Source organism: Nanorana parkeri, unplaced genomic scaffold (assembly GCF_000935625.1).
Source record: "Nanorana parkeri isolate BGI_ZX_2015 unplaced genomic scaffold, ASM93562v1 scaffold700, whole genome shotgun sequence".
NCBI classification, from domain to species: Eukaryota; Metazoa; Chordata; class Amphibia; order Anura; family Dicroglossidae; genus Nanorana; species Nanorana parkeri.
Window position 1 is genome coordinate 92,679 of NW_017306968.1, and position 15,975 is coordinate 108,653.

Below are 15,975 nucleotides of genomic sequence, written 5' to 3' on the forward strand. Positions count from 1 at the left end.
GTGACATCTGCGATCTACCTGAAGGTGTGGAAAGTGTTTTCCAGCTGGTACAGCAGTCAGGGTAGGCCTGCGGTGGCCACAGTGCCATTGGTGTTGGATTTCTTGCAGGGCGGTTTGGAAAAAGGGCTTTCCTGTAGTACTCTGAAGGTGCAGGTTTCTGCATTGTCTAATTTCGTAGACATTAGATTGGCGGAGGAGCCTCTCATCAGACGATTTATCCGAGCAGTAGGCAGAATGAGACCCCCAAGGAGTAAGGGGGTGCCAAACTGGGATCTCTCGGTGGTGCTGCAGGGGTTTCTCAAACAGCCTTTTGAGCCCCTGGGGGGGTGTTCCATCCAGCAACTGACGTTAAAGACGGCCCTCTTGGTAGCGTTGGTTTCCGCACGTAGGGTGAGCGAGATTCAGGCATTTTCTATTACCGACCCCTACTGCACCATCCTGGCAGATCGGATTATTTTGCGACCAGACCCGGCGTTCTTGCCGAAGGTGGTCTCCACCTTCCACAGGACTCAGGAGGTGGTCATTCCGTCATTTGCCACTAACCCGGCCTCTGCTAGGGAACGGGAGTGGCAGGGTATTGATGTGCGAAGGTGTGTCTTGGAGTACCTCCAAGCCACAAAACCTTGGCGGCAGTCGTCACGCCTCTTTGTTACGTTTGGGGGCCCCACTAGGGGGAACAGGGCCACTAAAAGCACGATTGCAAGGTGGCTTAAAATGGCCATAACTGACACCTACAAAGCGCAGGGCTTGGAACTACCAGGTTCGGTCACGGCACACTCGACTCGAGCATGGGCTACGTCCTGGGCAGAGCGAGCAGGGGCTACTCCAGAACAGATCTGCAGAGCAGCCACGTGGTCCAGCTTCCAGACATTCGTCAGGCACTACAGGCTGGACCTTATGACTCAACAAGACCAGGCATTTGGCAGGAAAGTCCTGCAAGCTGTGGTCCCACCCTAGGAGGTAAGATTTGTCCTCACTGATCCTCTCGATGGCTGTCCTGGAAGATGACTGGGGAAAACATGAGTTGATTACCTGATAACTCTGTTTCCAGGAATCTTCCAGGACAGCCAGTTCCCGCCCTTGGTGTGTATCCAGGTGGCATCCGAGGTTGGATGCAGGAGGGGATACTTTTGTGCATGGGGTAGCCTTCGGTCCTAGAGGTTACTGACTTGGGATGGAAGGAGGAGTCTATTTATTTAATGTGGTTGATGTGTTTCCTGTTGCAGGCAGGCGGAGCCTATATCTCGATGGCTGTCCTGGAAGATTCCTGGAAACAGAGTTATCAGGTAATCAACTCATGTTTTCTGAGCTGTGTATGGAGTCTTTAATTTTAATATATATTTGTGACATAAGGAAAGGGAAAGTCATCGAGGGGCGATATATTTCCCCTCGCTTTCTGTCCTATGTACAGGACTAGCAGAACCCAGACCGGGTTTTCGGGCTGACTTGAGTAATCCAGCTCGGGTTTTGTGTCTCTCACCTGGATTACTAATTGCTCAACCATTGCCTATCCAAGTGAGATAAAAGGAGGAAGGCTGAAACAGGATGTTGCTCTGCCCTGGGACTCGGACAGCATTCTGAGAGAGCTACAAGTCTGATGGTTGTGAGTACAAGGTTGCAAAAAAAGTACATTTGTTTGTGAGGTGGCTGAGATAAGCTCCCCACCTGGTAGAGAGGAACCTGCCTGTTTAGTCAGAACCTGATATCCTATTGCTGAGTAATAATTCATGGATGGCAAAATAATATGAACACGCAATATCCCTCCAACCTGTCTGTCCTGGGATGCGTACAGCACATGAACCCTGATGCACAGTGATATAGCGTCTTCCAATGAATGTATCTCACAGGTAAACTTGCTATTCCACTGTACACTCTGATACACAGTAATGCAGGATCTTTCAATAGATATATCACCTGGCAAAATTGCAGTCACTCTCTATAGAGGATAATGTGATCTCACCCTTGTTGTCTTCAATGGTGTCACTCGGCAATGTAGCATAACTGGGATGGTTAAGGATGAAGTGCATCTCCATATGGGATGCCGAAATACCAATCACAGTATAACAGATGTCGCTGTCCTCTGGCTGCATGTAATGCAAGTACTCCCATAACACGCAGGGGCTATATACAACAGGATAAATGGCGCCATGCGACGCTATTGACACGTTTCATCCATTGCGGAACTACATGGCATCAGTTGCGTGGCACGGCACCATGTATCTTTGAGGCTTGTAAGCCTTGCCCAGAACAACGCAGACAAATGCTATAGAGAGCAGCAACAAGTCATTACACATTGCTGCTGTCCACACCACTTAGGATTCTCCCATGATCAGTGGATGAAGAGGACCTGTATAGTTTTGTTTTGTTTTTTGGGGGGTTTTTTGCCTGGGAAGTACGGTATTTTATGAAAAGTACACCGGCTTCACTTCCCTCGCAGCACTGCGAGGCAGCCTGGCACCTGTTAAAAAAAACAAGCAAGATCTCCCTCTGACCTGTAGTTCTGGTTTAGGGGGTAAGTGCTCGGCCAAATACTTGGTATCGGCACCGACACCAATAGAGACCCCCAATGTATTAGTATTGGTAGTATTGTAGTATACTATACTGTACTACTGTAGAATTGGTGCATCCCTGTTATTTGTTTAGCACCTGCAACTTACGCAGCTCTGTTCATACTGCACATTCACATCAGTCCCTGCCCTCGGGGAGCTTACAATCTAAGGTCGCTATCTCGCATACATACTAAGGCCAATTTAGACAGGAGCCAATTAACCTTCCAGCATATATTTAGAGTTTGGGAGCAAACCGGAGTACCCGGAGGAAACCCAAGGCAAGCACAGGGAGAACATATAAGGATATGCAATCATCATTCCATTTCCAAGAGGCATTAACCCTCTGTGAGCAACTGCAAACCATTTTTCCCTTTCCAGGAGAGCCACTATAAAGCCCACATCCAGCCAAAACGTTTCTACTTGCTTTATATATAGTGGGGAAGGGTTAGAATTTTCTGCCTGTACCTTCCTCTCCCAGTGACAACTACACCCCCAATTGGTTTTCTGGGGTGTCGCTGAGACCTCTCCAGTGGGGTTACAGACAATTTATAACCTGATCAAAATTTTCACTGTTTTGACACTCTAGCCTAAAACGGCTGAAGTAAAAATTTTCTTCCACATTTATTGCGAAGGTATTTGAAGGCAGGACAGGAAAATATGCAACTTTTTAAATTGTATCCATTACAGACATTGACCTTTTTAAAGTAGAACTGAAGCCAAAGAGCATAGGAGTTTCCTATGCTCCCCGACTCTTTCTAGTGGCCCTAATGCTATGCAAATGTAAAACTCAGGTATTTGAAAAGCTGTTCGCTCTACAAATACATCCCTTTTAGGGCTTGTTCACACCATGAACAGTGCGTTCTAGAGCGGTCAGCTGCTGGAACTCACTGTATCACATCCCCGGCTGGCTTCCTGTGGGAGGGGGCGTGGCAGTGCATTGAAGTCGATGGCACCGTAGCCATGCCCAACCCCCCCCCCCCCCCCCCCCACAAACCTGCATCAGAATGCACTTTTTCTGCTATCGCACTGCAACGCAGGGCATTGTTTCATCACATGGTCCTGTGCAGCCAATCACACTGCGTGCGGGGGACATGCCTGCAGTGCCATTGACATGAATGGCACTGCCACACCCCCCTCCCGCCCCAGACGCAAGTAGACTTTGTGTATGCAATCCACGGGACAGTGCGATCAGTGCACGGGCTGGTGGAAACAAGCCCTTAGTTCCTTATCCACCAGCTGTAATGTTGGCCATGCTGGTACCAATTATAAATCATTGTTTTGCAGATGTTCTTGTCAGTTGTATTTAAAATTAAATTTTGTTTGATGGTGATACACATTTGATTATATTTTTATTTGTCCCAGATTATGATTAAAAATACTGGAATGTTTAAATATTTTGGGAGATGAAATGAATATAGAATGATCCTTTTATACCACATACACTACAACCACCTTGAAAAGGTACCAACATTTTCTAAGTTGTCCCCAGATCTAAAATGGATTGGAAAATATCCAGACTAGCATCAGTTTTTCTTTAGATGTAACAAAACGTTTCATAAGCATTCCGTCCCAGCATAACCCTTTTTAAGGATTGCCTGTTCAGGTTGTAGATTTCATCATACACTTCCATGTGACAGGCAGTTATAACTGGAATGTTGCAGAAGTTGGCTGCTGTGTCTGGCCAGATAGTGGTATAGTCATATCAGAGTCTGCAGCCAGCCGATCGGGAAGGCGGCCAGTGCTCTATAATAGGTGTTTATCAACTGTGTGTTAAAGTCGTCTGTGTTGTCATACCTGAATGTGTTTTATTATCACAGGTAGATAAGAGCCCAGAGGGCCAATTTCTCCAGCTTATGAGCCTGCCAAAGACTTTACAACAAACAATAACAGCTTTCGTAGATCAGCCGGGTAGGAATCGGGATGTAGAAGAGGTTTTATTACAAGTAGCTCTGGACCCAGACTGTGGCATTGTGGTGCAGCAAGGTAAGACCTATAACATGAGAGTTGAAGTTGCCTCTTAAAGGCTAGGTTTATGTTTCAGACCATGTTTTATGGTATACCCATATTTAGGGCCGGTTCACACCACAAAGTCTGCAAGCCGGACGGCTCCCTGCGTTCAGGGGCGGGAGGGGGTGTGACGGTGCATTAAAGTCAATGGCACCGCAGCCACACCCCCTGCCCGTAGTGCGATCGTCCACACCGGAACGCATAGCACATTAGTGCCTGCGTTCCGGTCCAGTGCGATCGTCCACACCGGAACGCATAGCACATTAGTGCCTGCGTTCCGGTCCAGTGCGATCTGCAAAAATAGTGCTTGCCACACGTTCAGGTCGGGCAGGGGGCATGGCTGCGGTGCCATTGACTTTAATGCACCGCCACGCCTTTGAGCGCAGGGAGCCAGCCGGCGTGCGTTCCAGAGGCAGAACGCAGACTATGTGGTGTGAACCAGGCCTTAGGGTGTAACCTAAAACAGCGTCCTCAATCTCTTTTTCTGCAGCCCCTGTTAGAGATGAACAGGAATCCTCTATACTGAGTGTTCCTGTTCATTCATATCTTGTGGACAGAGTATGTTTACTATATACACAATTATGAATGAACAAATGAACCGGAAGTAATGTAGATCACTTCCTATTCATTCATAACTGTAATTAACTGGACATAGTATGAGTTACTATGTACCAAACAGTCAATGATCACTGATCGCTGACTGCTTGTACTGCTCTCCTTCCTGGATCGGCTGTCACAGGATGCCCCCCTCAGCCTCCTCTGACCGATCAGGATGGAGAGAGGTGTGGGGGCGGAAACAGCCATTTGCTGTCACTGGAGCCTGTGACAGCGGTGAGGGGCTCCTATGACGCACACGTCTGTCTCCACCCCCACACCGATCTCCATCCTGATCGGTCAGAGGATGCTGAGGGGTGCGGTACAGGAGGAGAGCTCGGCCTCCTGTGACTTTGCGGCTCACAGCGTTCTCCTCCCCTGCCCCACTCGGCTCCTGACAGTTTCTCTCCTCCCTGCTGGGCGCTGCGCTGTGCCCGAGCGGACATAGAGCAGCGTCCAGCGGGGAGGAGAGAAACTAGGCACGCACTGCAATTTTGGACAAAAGATGGCACTTTGCCAAAAGTGCAATTTTCAGCCGAAATTTCGCTGCGTCCAAAGTCTTTACATAAAAAAATTGCATTTGTTGATCATTGCAATTCTTTTGTTATCCTTCCATTTGTCACCAGATTTTCACATTTGGAGCGATGGTTAATACAGTGCGAGTGTAAATGAATTGCCCTTTACTTTCACACTCGGTTACTTGCCTGTGATGGGTAACATCTGTTTTCTGCTTCTTTTACAGCTATTTTTGGCATCGTGAAATCTTTCAGTTTGAGTCAGAGCACCAAAGGGATATTTACTGCTGGTAAGAGCTCAATAACAAATCTGCCCGGCTACTGTGTACCACCAGTTGCTGTAACCTGGGTCACTGAGGATCTTTCCTGTCTTACTATTTTTATCGTATTTCACAATACTACCACAGTCCATACTGTTCAGTTAAAGTGTATCCAAAGCCAAAACCTAGTACATCCCAAGCCAAAAGTGAGGGGAAAATCCAACGTTTTGACATTTTCCAAAGGCGACAACTAAGAGGGGATTTCCTCTCACTTCCTGTTATGTTTGTGTCTTAATGATTCCGTCATTTATCCAAATAAATTAAAAAAAGACTAGATTAGGAGCAAAGTCTGCCATAATCCTGTGCATACGTACACATTATGCAATGAAGATTTATTTGGGCTTTTAAGTGCAAAGATCTCGCCATCTGAGCAAAGAATGAAGCCAGTGTGAAATGCAACCGTCCAGAATCTACCAACAATGGAAATTTCACTTTTAGTTGGACTTGCCCTTTAAAGGATGCATAGATTATTGTGTATCTCTTATGCAAGGTACTTTTACTTCCCAATTTTTCAGCAAATGGAACATGTCGCTCAGAGGATATTTTGATGGGTACAAGGAATCCTTCTGATTGTTTAAGTAAACACAACGTTAAAGAAATGTGGGAATTTAAAAAACGTATCCTTGCAGTGGGACTACCCCCCGCACTGCAAGGATTAAGTGCTCGTTTTGTCTAGGGAGCTTAAATAAAGCAGCTATACTCACCTGATCCTCGGTCCTGCGGCAGTCAGCACTCAAATCCCTCCCCCCTCCCCTTCACCTATGGAATGTCCCTCAGAGTCCTCACATAGAATGCAAGTCGGTGGACTGGCATTAGATGTGATGATGTCCACGGTCCTTAGGCCAGCAGAGGCCAGGAGAGAAGAGGCTGCATGGGCACAATTGTAGCAGCCCGGCGGGACTGAGGATCAGGTGAGTAAATCTGCTTAATTTGAGCCCCTGAACCAGTGGTTCTCAACTTGTGGGTCGCAACCCACAGTTGAGGGGTCGCTATGTGCCTTGTGCTGCGCTAGGTGAGAGGCTCCTCAGCCTCCCGCTAGTGCAGCAGTGTCAGTTCTCCAGCCGCGCCATTAGATGGCACTGTGGCAGCCAGGGAGGATCAGAGAGAGGGGAGTGGTTGATCACCAGGGAGCCGCACTGCCCAGCACGGGGAGCCGCACTGCCCAGCACGGGGAGCCGCACTGCCCAGCACGGGGAGCCGCACTGCCCAGCACGGGGAGAGAGCCTGCGCAGCCTCCAAAGAGCCCACACAGATACTAGTATTGGTGCATTCCTAAATTTTACCATTGCGGGTCACCACAACTTGGCAAGTGTTACCAAAGGGTCCCGGCCCTAGATAGGTTGAGAACCACTGCCCTAGACAAAACGAGCACTTCACCCTTTTAGTGTAGGGGTAGCGCCACAGTAAGGGTAACTTTGTTTTTTGAATTCACAGGGGCTCTTTCAAGTGCTGGTAAACCAATAGTTTTATTAACCTCTTGCCGTCCGCCCGTAGTAAAAAAACGGACGGACGGCACTGCAGCATCTGCGGGTTGCCGTCTCCAGACGGCAATTTTTTTCTGCACTAGATAGGTTTAGTCAGCCACTAATTTTGTAAAACTGTCAAAATGTTGAAATGCATACGTGTGCATAACAATAGCCCATGCCCAGCCATACTCCCCCTTCCCTGAATTCTTGTTTTATGCTTCTGTGATTCACACTTTGTTTGTTTTTTGTTTTTTTTGGTCTGTAGTCTGGCTTGAGCTACAAGTCACATTTCTGGCATCTACTGCAATAGAAGTATAATTTTGGTGGTAAACTTTCTAAGGTCCATTAATGTGAGTTTAAGAAAGGACATGGTAGGGCAAACAACATTTTTACAGAAGTGAGATGTGTAATAATTCACAAAGTTTTTTGCTAAAATCCTTCCAAGTTTTATCGAAAGTGGATTTTTTTCAAAGCGCGTTAACACTTTAAAGCCTTGGTTCTCAACTGGAGGGTTGCGACCCTTTGCTCAGTGGGTCGCCGCATGCCTTCCCCTTTTCTAGGTGAGAAGCTCCTATGCCTTCCCCTATCGCAGCACTGTCCGTTCTCGTGCCAAGCAGCCATTAAAAATATGCTGCCTGGTGCCGAGTGTCAGCTTTAGGTGGAGCAGGCTGGGGCTATGGCCGTGAGGGAGCTCCATCCATACGTGCATTGCTTATAGCTCCCTCACGTGTCCTGTAGAGGTACCTGAACCGGAGTGACATCACATTCTGGCTCCCAGCACCTCTACAGGGTGCGCAAGGGAGCAGTACAAGCAATGCACATATGGATAGAGCTCCGTCACAGCACAGAAGCCCACACTGGATCCTAGGCTGACGGTTCACTCCAGTTCTTGTATGGTAGGGAGACTGGAACTTAGAAAAAAATTTGAGATTTTGTCTGTGTATGTATGTCGTGTTTTTGAGGGCCTGTTCACACTAGTACAGTGTGTTAAACTGTACAATGCTATCGCACCTACCCTGCATTCTGGTGTGTGAGGTGTGTTGCATTGCCATTCATTTGAATGGTACCCCAAACACACCTCTCACATAGTTCGTACGCCCGCACCGGAACGCACAGTGACCTAATGCTGTGCGTTCCATTGCAGTGCCACTTGGGTCGCGACCTAATGGCCAAGGACAAATGTGGGTCCTGAGGTTACACAGATTGAGAACCACTGCTTTAAAGTATAACTAAACTCTCGTCCCAAAAAACAGATATTTAGAGGAGATTATCTCAACAAGACCATATGCCTTTTGTAAAAGAAAATCAGGCTTTCTAATTTTGTAACATCTACCATGAGAGTTCATTCCATGGGTGACCATGCTGGTACTGCTTAGAGAGCCCCTTGGGCAACATTGATACGCTAGCACAGTAAGTTCCAATAGAGACTTTAATTTGTGCATTCATCAGGTTTAAATATGGAAACATAAAGGTAAGTAAGTGGTAGGAACAGAACAAGGACTTGGTAAGGAAATGCTAACAGGGTTATTCACAAAAGGGTGAAGAGTTAGGCGAAGGTAGGAGAAGGGAACAATCCAGCTGAACGTAGCTGAACTGGAAAGTGAGATGAATTGGAGAATTTTTCCAGTTCAGCTATGTTGGCCTAGATTGTTCACTTCTCCTGTCTTCTCCAAACTCTTTACCCTTTTAGTGAATAACCCTGTTAGTGATTTTTAAAATGAAGGCTTAATAATCATTGGATTAAGCACAAGCCACCCATAGACCTGAGAAGATGATCAGATTTGCATGCAGTCTTGCATCCCTCAGGCAAAATAACCCCATGGCTCATGACCTCACCTGAAACAATGCTGTACACACCTATTATATATATTCTCTTGTGCTTGTATCTCCTCTAAACATGCTAAGCTGTATTATTTGGTATATGTTATTTTCTGTAACGTTGTGTTTTCTGCATCAAACTGCTCCTGATCATTTTGAGCTCCGTTCCTCCCAGCGATCACATTTCGCTTTAGTCCTCTGTGACCGTTTTACTATTCTTCCTGCTTAGTCCAAACTGAACAGTGTATTTGATTTCACTATCATCATCTGTTCTTTATTTAACAGAAAAGCTGCAGTTAATTTTATTTTCACCAAGCATGACTTTAATCTCAGATTGTTAGGACATTTATAGAAAGTATCTGTATTATATTACAGATTGCAAAAAGGGGTTTTAACTATTCCCTACTGTGTCCATAATAATAATTGAAAGGCACTTTATTTCTTCCCCTAAACCTTCAAAAGCAAGTCCCAACTCCACCGATGTTGCAGGATTTAGCATACTGTGCCTTTAACCCTTTACTGGCAGAACCAGTTTTACATTTATTTATTTTTTCGCAGATGTGTTAAAATGCACACTTTAGGCCTGACGATTATCTAAAAGCCCCCAGAACTATGCATTTCCTGACAGCAGAGAACCAATTTATTGGTCAAATTTAAAAGAGGAGGTTGCACTGCTTGTATAGATGCCAAACATGCCAAGCTTCAAAATTGAGTACACCCACGAAATGGGAAAAAACGATAGTACCAAAATTGTCTATAAGCGAGGCTTTAAAAGCCTTTACAGGTCATCCGTTTACAATTCTAGAATTATCGCTCTCACTCTGGCCTGCACAGTTTAATTTTTTTGTTTTTATTGCTTTCATTTTTTATTTATTTTTTTACACTTACATTTATTGCTATCACATAGGGGACTAAAAAGCATAGTATGTGATAGGCAATTTACATGACAGGTCCTCTTTATGGAGGCATCAGGGGTCTCTAAGATCCCTAATGTCACCTAGGGACCCCCAGAAAAGCTTCTGTAGTCAGGAATGACGGTTGAATACGGAAGTGATGTAATATACATCACACCGTGGAGGAGATTAGAGGGAGATCGTGTACTGATCTCTGGTGACAGTGCGGCACCAGGGGTGAGGGGCGCACACCCGCACAAAATACAATCGATCCAGCGACTCTATAGCCGTCCGCCAGAATGCTTGTGTTTAAACAGCCGGCTGTTTACATTTTAGGTAGTTTTCCCACTCGTGCGCACGCTGGGCGCCACGCACGAGTGGGGGCATGGAAGGACGTTTTTATAATGCCCACCCGCATCTACTAGGCTCCCATCCGGCCATTAATGTACAGCCGCTGGACTGGAGGTGGTTAAGAAGTCAGTAGTTCTGAAAGTCAGGTAGTAGTCAAGTTTAGTCAGATTATTTTCCCTGTCCTGATAGGAAGGTTTCCCTTGACTTCCTGACATGGACACGCAAAAGGAAGTGAGAGAAAATCTCTACAACGTTCTTGGACATATGTCACTGGAACAGGTGCCCCTATTGGAAGGTTTTATCCTACCTCTTGTTCTGGTACAATAGGGTGATTCTAGCCAGCTGGGACATTGACAGCTATTAAAACTTGAATGGGGTTCTAATCCTTCCCTACTCTATCCAAAGCAAAAAAAAGTGTTTTGTGAGCTACTCAAGTTAAATATATCACTTGGACACCAGAGTGTCAAAGGCTTTTCCATCAGACGTTAGGTAGGAATGAAACATGTTAGTAAATGGGAAGAGTTATTATTTAGATAATGGAAATGACTGATCTGTGAACAAATATTACACATAATGATAGTGATTAGTCATTAGAAGCCACTTTGTGTGCTTTTCTGCTAATGTCGTTAAGTGTCTAATAACCATACAGTGAATCAGGTCACCCAATGTAGAACATTAGTAATTTCTACCAACTGCACACAATGTGCCTTTTGTATGTATAGTTATGTCTTCTATCATTTCCTCTTCAATGGCTATGAAATGCTCTTTTGCCAGCGATATTAGAAAGGTAATTTTTCATTTTAGGTCTTGCTGGTCGATCTATTTCTTTTAGCAGTGTTCCATATTACATCAAATTTAAGGCACAGACATACTCCTATTATATATTTTTAAATTGCCAAAAGAGATCTAGAGTCAGTTGTTCGACTTAGTCCTTATATCCTAAACTAACTTGCTTTGAAAAAGAAAAAAAAAATCTCTTGATTCTAGTATTGCTGCTTATTACCCCGGCTGGATTTCTACTACTTCCAATATTATCAGTGCAGCGTTGGTGTCATTCTGGCCCCTTCATGTAAAGGATGCAAGTACATAGAAAACTACACTTTTCAGTTTGCTGATTTCCCACTACTGATGATGTCACAGAAGGGGGCGTTCTCTATTCCCTGTGTATCCAGAATGCAGAGGCGGAGTCTTCCTTTATTTGCAGAGGACGACTGTCCTGAAGGTGTTGGTTATGGATGATGTCACTCCTCAACAGCCAAACTTTCTCAGGTTCAGTTGTAGTACCAGCGCCACGTATGATGTGGGTGACACGGCTGTGCACATTCAACACTCAGGCAAGAATATTTTGTGTCACGGTAATTAAAGGAGAACTATGAGGTGAGTGAAAATCACTCATCCTCATAGTTCGAGCCAACGTATGACAATGAAACTGTCGCACGTTGGCTCAAATCGGGAAGTGAGTGAACAAATACCATTGCTCGCTCACTTCTCGATAATCTCCCTGCAGAGATAAGCGACTGTCAGTCACGGCTCCCCGCAGGGATTCCCCCCCACTCCGACCCTTCAGCGCTGACTGGAGGAACGGATGGGGGAGGGGGCGGTACAGCTGGCTCTGCTTCTAGATAGGCAGAGCCAGCTGTCACTCACGCAGCTGGATGGATCTGGAAGGTAATGTCGGGATCCGTCCCGGCTGCGGCGGTCTCAGTATACCCTGAGCTGTAGCTGGCGTTATACTGAGCTTTGGGTCACAGGAGGACGCTAGTGTATGTCCTCCCGTGACCCTTAAGAGAACTACGAGGAAAAACACCCTATAGTTCTCTATTAAGGAAGCAGGTACTGCAGGAATGTTTGTTAGGCTCGTTTTGCAACTTAGAGAGCATTGTTTTTGTAATAACTATGCCACAATACATGCAATGCCTTAATACATGCTTGATTTTCATTTTTAACCATAAACATTTTAATATTGGAGATAATCTAAATAGACAAGTTTTAAAGGCACAATGCATCTGTATATAAACATTCTCCAAGCAGGTGTCCGGTGTTGGGAGAATGTTTATAAATGGTTAACATTTTCAGTTGCAGCACCCTTTAGAGATCACTCTAGTCTCCAGGAGAGAGTTGTATATTGCTTTAGGGAAACTATTGGATTTGATTGTTGGCCATAGCACTCAATTGCTAGAATTTTCTAATCTCTTCACTACCAACAATGCCACGGCAGCAGATTAAAAGGATGAAGACAAACCTGTGGTCACTGTAGCTTACATGGGTTTATTTTTTCTGCAGCCTCTTACGTGGATTATACAAGTGATCAGGGGGGTGGGGGTGGGGGGGACTATACAGCCTCCTGATCGCTTCTGCATGTGTGCAGGCAAATGAGCAGATAGTCAAAAAACCTCCTGTGTGGTCCCCTGGCTTACCTGGCGCCCCTTGTGAGAGCAGCAAATAGAAGAAAATGTAATAAAATAAACCAGAAACCTTTCCCTATATTTTTTTTATATACCGTGTTTCCCCGAAAATAAGACAGTCTTCTATTTTTTTGGGCTCCAAAAAACAAACTAGGTCTTATTTTCAGGGTAGGTCTTCTTATTTTTTTTGTTTTTTAATGTATAACAATCCAAATGCAAATCCAAATTTAAATAATCCAAAATGGCAAAGTTAAGAATAGTGTGATCAGGGCAATCAGGGGTGCCATACCTTTCCATTAAATGGCACCGCTGAGTCTCTCCTGCGGCTCTTCAGGTTCCCCCTTATGCCACCACCTGCCCTGGCAATGGTCACAACTAGGTCTTATTTTCGGGGTAGGTCTTATATTTTAGCAATTCCCAAAAATAGTACTAGGTCTTATTTTCATGGAAACAGGGTATATATAATTATACATTAGGCAAACCCTAATGGTACATTAGACATTATCACACAAGCTAGAGATAGAATAGGTTTAGGGCCATAATTTCAGTTTTCAGTTTTATGCATTTGTTTATCCACCATACAGTGCTGACATGTTTATCAAAACCTGCACATACCGTATTTGGGGCCCCTGCACTTGGGATAAAGAGGAGGGAATAATTTAGTAAAAATATTAAGAATAGTTTTAATTGCACAAAATATCTTAGACATTAATCAAACTAAAACTGCATTTTTTTTCATTTATTTGTCTATTTGTTACCTTACAATAATACAAAAAAAATAAAAATCTTAGCTGGGTATTTATCAAAGCTGTGTGCCAATTAAAAACGTATATGCCCCTAAAACAATGTAAAAATAGTTTTGGTAGGTAAAATAGTCAGAGTTATTATAAGGATAAAATACATCTAAAGGTTCATGTATGGCAGTCTAGGCAAACCCCAAACCTAGTCACTATGTGATGTACAAGCCTCAACAACAAACATCTTTTTTTTTTTACCTTCCAAAATCTTCCTTTATTTGTACTTTACATGCTCCCCCATCTAGACACTGCAGCTCACATTGGGAGGGTTTCAGTAACAGAGGTAGTCCTGTCAATGCAGAAAGCAGTGGGTAGGACTAGGTGTAGCCAGATGCTGATTGACCAGCTACATGCCTAACTGAGGCACAGAAATAGACATGCCTTTTATCAGTCCCGGCACCCTTTAGAAGTAAGCAAAATGTCGAGGCACCCTAGTCTAACATGTAAAAAATGACATGTGGCCCTTCCAAAATCCATACCGGGCTCTTATACCAGATAGGTTTCTGGTATGGATTTTAGGGAAGACATTACACACAAATAAATAGGGCCCCCCTCACAGCAGTTTTCCCTTCATATCAGGAGCTCCTTTCACATCAGAGTCCACCCTTTCGCACTATGAGCCCCCTCCTTTCATGTCAGAGTTCCCCTTCACATCAGAAGCCTACCTGCACCATGGAAAGGCATGACACTGTGCAAACATTTCTAGGCACCCTGAGGTAGGCAGAAGACACACCATGGTGCCTTGGGAGCCTGGTTGAGTAAGGCTGAGATAGACATTGTACTAACCACTTCCATTTATATGGCATTACCTCACTTTTCTGTTTACAGCGATTGTGAGTGTTTTAATAGGATTGTGCAGTCTAGTAGGCTCCAGGGTTAGACCAAGTGCTCTCAGTTATCAGCACCCATTAACAGTCATGACCTGGTCTGACACGCATACTAGTCTGTTTGAGGACAATTGTGCTGAGGATGTGACTCTGCCCACGTAGTTCACTGGAGGGTAAGGGCAGAGAGCAGCATTTTCACTAAGAGAAAAAAATATTTTAAGCCATTTCTAAGCAAAAAGCAGTCACAAACCATGCAGGAACTCATGGCTATAAAGATAAAAGGGTCTTAACTGAGCATTAAATGGTTTGTGTACTTTCAGACAGAATACCCTCTCTCACCCTTCCTCCTGACTTAAACAAGCACACCCCAGCTGAAATAAGAATACAATTAGACATTTATGGGTGTGTTGAATACTCAAAACAATGCAAAATTATGCATGAGGATAACAAGCACTTCTAATGCTCCGACTTAACCATATGCAACTAGTTGTGACAAGTGACACTCTGCTGCAAACACTTGGCCATGTATGGCTACTATTAGTTTCTTAAGAATTAAGTGGGACATCTGCATTCCAATTAATTATTGCTGGGATCGTACAATTCTTCCTCCTCTCTCTAGAATTGCTGATGCCCTTTGCCGATAATGGGTCGGTACAAGTATCTTTAAGTTTAAAAAATCTTTTATTTTCGAAAACATCTTCTAACTGAGAATTGTTGTTTAGTGTGATTCAGCTTGTATTGTTCTCTTTTGCAGGAGTGAAGAAAACCATTTCATATAGTGCAAAAAAACTCTACAAAATGGTGAAGAGTCTTCGACGAGACTCATCGTCATGATTGTTTTCTAATATTTGTATATTTATATGTTTGATTTTCATTCGTTAAATAAAATGTAATTCTGATGAAGTCCAATGCAACTTCCAACTGTTTACAGAATTTATGAAGTGTTTTATTGTTTATATATAGTTCAATATACAGTATGTGTAAATGGATAATAAATTTGTTATGATATATTACATGCATGTTAAAGCACATCCGAATGCCTGATTGTAGGTGGTAGCACAAAGTTCCTTGGATCCATTATGATCCCCCCAGTATTCTGATGAGCTCTTCCTGTAACAACATGACACTTTTTTTTGGCCAGATGCCTGAAGCACACGGTGTTATATCTGAGATTGGCAGAGCTTGTTGTGGCCGTAAAGGAGAACTATGGGGTCAGGGCTTTTCCCCGTAGTTCTCCTAAGGGTCAAGGGAGAACACAAACTAGCGTCCTCCCGTCACCCAAAGCTCAGTATATAGCGGGCTACAGCTCGCGGTATACTGAGACGCCGGGACGGATCCCGGCATTGCTGTCAAGACCCACCCAGCTGCGGGATTGACAGCTGGCTCTGCCTATCCAAAGGCAGAGCCAGCTGTACCCTCCCCCGTCCGTTTCG

The 15,975-nt window shown here is 44.6% G+C and overlaps 1 protein-coding gene across 1 annotated transcript in view; it reads left to right on the forward strand.

Annotated features, from left to right (window-relative positions):
* The window catches only part of TAMM41 (TAM41 mitochondrial translocator assembly and maintenance homolog), a 29,158-nt gene extending 13,773 nt beyond the window's left edge, over positions 1 to 15,385 (forward strand). The window contains exons 6-8 of the mRNA XM_018563819.1: positions 4,367 to 4,532; positions 5,893 to 5,955; positions 15,297 to 15,385. Of these exons, the coding sequence (XP_018419321.1) occupies positions 4,367 to 4,532; positions 5,893 to 5,955; positions 15,297 to 15,376 (309 nt within the window). The 3' untranslated portion in view covers positions 15,377 to 15,385. The remainder of the gene's footprint in view (positions 1 to 4,366; positions 4,533 to 5,892; positions 5,956 to 15,296) is intronic.
* Positions 15,386 to 15,975: the final 590 nt, after the last annotated feature.